Source organism: Schistocerca americana, chromosome 9, assembly GCF_021461395.2.
Source record: "Schistocerca americana isolate TAMUIC-IGC-003095 chromosome 9, iqSchAmer2.1, whole genome shotgun sequence".
In the NCBI taxonomy this organism is placed as follows: Eukaryota; Metazoa; Arthropoda; class Insecta; order Orthoptera; family Acrididae; genus Schistocerca; species Schistocerca americana.
The window spans coordinates 203,310,508-203,313,029 of record NC_060127.1 but is presented as its reverse complement, the minus strand read 5'-3'; the positions used below and the strand labels follow the sequence as shown (position 1 = coordinate 203,313,029).

General features: G+C 41.0%; 1 protein-coding gene across 1 annotated transcript; it reads right to left on the bottom strand.

The window, feature by feature from the left end:
• Window positions 1-1,092: 1,092 nt before the first annotated feature.
• On the bottom strand, window positions 1,093-2,013 carry LOC124551128 (general transcription factor 3C polypeptide 6-like). Its single transcript, XM_047126091.1, has one exon. It carries the CDS (start codon window positions 1,878-1,880, stop codon window positions 1,341-1,343), a length of 540 nt encoding a protein of 179 aa, XP_046982047.1. The 5' UTR covers window positions 1,881-2,013; the 3' UTR covers window positions 1,093-1,340.
• Window positions 2,014-2,522: the final 509 nt, after the last annotated feature.

Below are 2,522 nucleotides of genomic sequence, written 5' to 3'. Positions count from 1 at the left end.
ATCACACGAAAAAATTTTTTTTTGTTATTTCACTGTCTGTCCCTCAGTCTGTTAAGATCCCTTTTCCTCAGGAATGGGCAGACGTATCACAATGAAATTTATTTCACATGCAAAGTTCCATAGTCACTTGCCTGTATAATACATGTTAAGCTTCTAAGACAACGCAACCAAAAGATAAGGCCATTTATGTCACATATATTGGTACTCGCAAACATGTTCATCAAGACTTACACAGTACTTCCCCTCCACATAGAATCATGAAGTTTGCCTAGAAGCAGGGTTTCAAAGTACAAACAAACCAAGAAAAATCCGAATGTTAATTTGCAATTGTATCACACGAATAAAAATTTTTTTTGTTATTTGTTACCTGACTATCTGTCTCTCCATCTGTTGAGAGGCGTTTATATCAGGAATGGGTAGATTTACCATATTGAAATTTATGTCACATACTGTGTATAAATGTTAAGTTCCTAAGTCAATATTATCAAAAGATATGGCCATTTATGACACATATTTTGATACTTTCATCGTCATTAATTGAAATCTATAGGGCATTTCCCCTTGATATAGAATCATGAAATTTGGCAGTAAGAAAGGTCTCGTTTTACAGCTAAAGGAAAAAAACAGCAAAATTTTTATTTGTGATTATATCATATGAAAAAAAATTCTTTTGCCATTTGTTAATCTACTTCAGACTTGAAATTTAAACATTCTTGAAAGTCTTGTAATCCCTGGGACCGATATCTTCCCAGTATCGCTGTCGATAATTGGCAAAATTACCGAGATACTCGATTCTTGGAATGGATGAACTGCCTATACACATAATTAATCTTGTACAGAACCCTCAGTGTAGGAGTCGTACTCGCACCTGGCCAATGGAAGCAAAACGAAGTTGTGGATGTTGCTGTTAAATGTTAAAAATATCCTTTTTATCTGTTTTGTGATCTAGAGCAAAAACGATAATATATACTGAAAGCTAGTGCAGTGAACGGCCTACTCTGCATCCATTATCTTATTATTTTTTACTATTTTCTGTTAATTTTGCGTGATTTACAAAGTGGAAAGGTCATTATTATTTCATATGTTTGCAGATACATAAAAATAAATGTTTTATTACAGTATCATATATTCTGTCCTTCGTACAAAGCATGGTAATTACATCACAATAAAATGTTTTTATTACAGTATTTGTTCAGTCCTCGGTACAAAGCATTGATTATTAAGTCGAAATACAATGAAATCATTGTTATACACTGCGAAATTAAACGATAAATGTCTTGCGTATTCACATGCAAAGTTGTGTAGCGAATCTTTCACGAGATGCTGACGTAACTGAGACGTTACTTTTCTTCTTCTGTCTCCCAATCGGCGTCGTCCGCGACGTCACCTTGGACTCCTCTTTCTCCCTCTTCTCGTAGTCCTTTCTCGCCTCCAGCTGACGAAGGCTCTGCTTTAGGCTGTTCGTACTGCCCATCCTTTTCGTCTTCCTCCTCTTCACCGCCATGTGCCTCTTCCCCTTCCTTCTTCTCCTTGATGAAGATCCGTGACATAACGAGGCATTTGCGAGTACTCGCGTAGTACCTCAGCGGACTCTCCGGGTTCGTGGAAAACACGGGGTCGTAGTATGGCATCGACTCGTCCTCCTCGAAGATTATAGTAGTCCCCATGGCGTCGACATATTGACCAGCGAAAATCTGCTCGCCAAGCTGCAATACTGGCTTCGCTGTAGTGGCGCCTATAAGCTTGAAATGCACGCCTTGTTGGTTCAGTAAAGGTTCGTGCAAGTTGCCACCTTCGAACTTCAGTTCCACTAAAATCTCTTCCTCTTCGTACTCGTCATCCTGCTCGCTACTCTCTACATCGTGAGCATCGACATCCATAGCACTCTGCTAGAAATCACTATGCGGATTTTTCGACGTTGTCAACGGATGCTGCTTGCACTACCGCAACGTTCTTGCTAACTCGTGGCATGCAGCACGCGACGACAGCTGTGAGCCAAGTCGGGCAACATGGCTGCCCGCTGGCGGTGCGCTCTAGTGGGCAGCTACGGAGTCCGATAAACGCCGCCAGCAGACTGCGCAGCGCGCGCGTGACAAGCGAACATCGCTACTGGACGCGTTGGGTTCAAAGCGCAGCTATAGCGTTCGAACATAGCGATTAGCATCACACAGCTTTACGTATTGCTATGACGAACAGTAGCTGTTTCTCGCACTCACATCACAGATGACCCCATTCTACAGTTCGCGAATCATTAAACTCCAGCGATTCCCTGCCTATACTTTAAGTTAGTAATGTACGCTGCGTCACCATCCTTGGTGCGGATAGAAGCAGTTTCATACGATTATTATTCTTTCTCGGATTAATTTATGTTTTTGGTATCGAACAGAGAGTTATTTATGTTCTAGTATCTTTGCTGCTTATTCCACTTTCAGCTGTCGGAGTGGATGGAGAAGAAAACGATGACAGAGAGAAAAATATTCCGCGTTGTTGCAGAGCTTAGATGTGTAAGTTTTTTGCCTGAC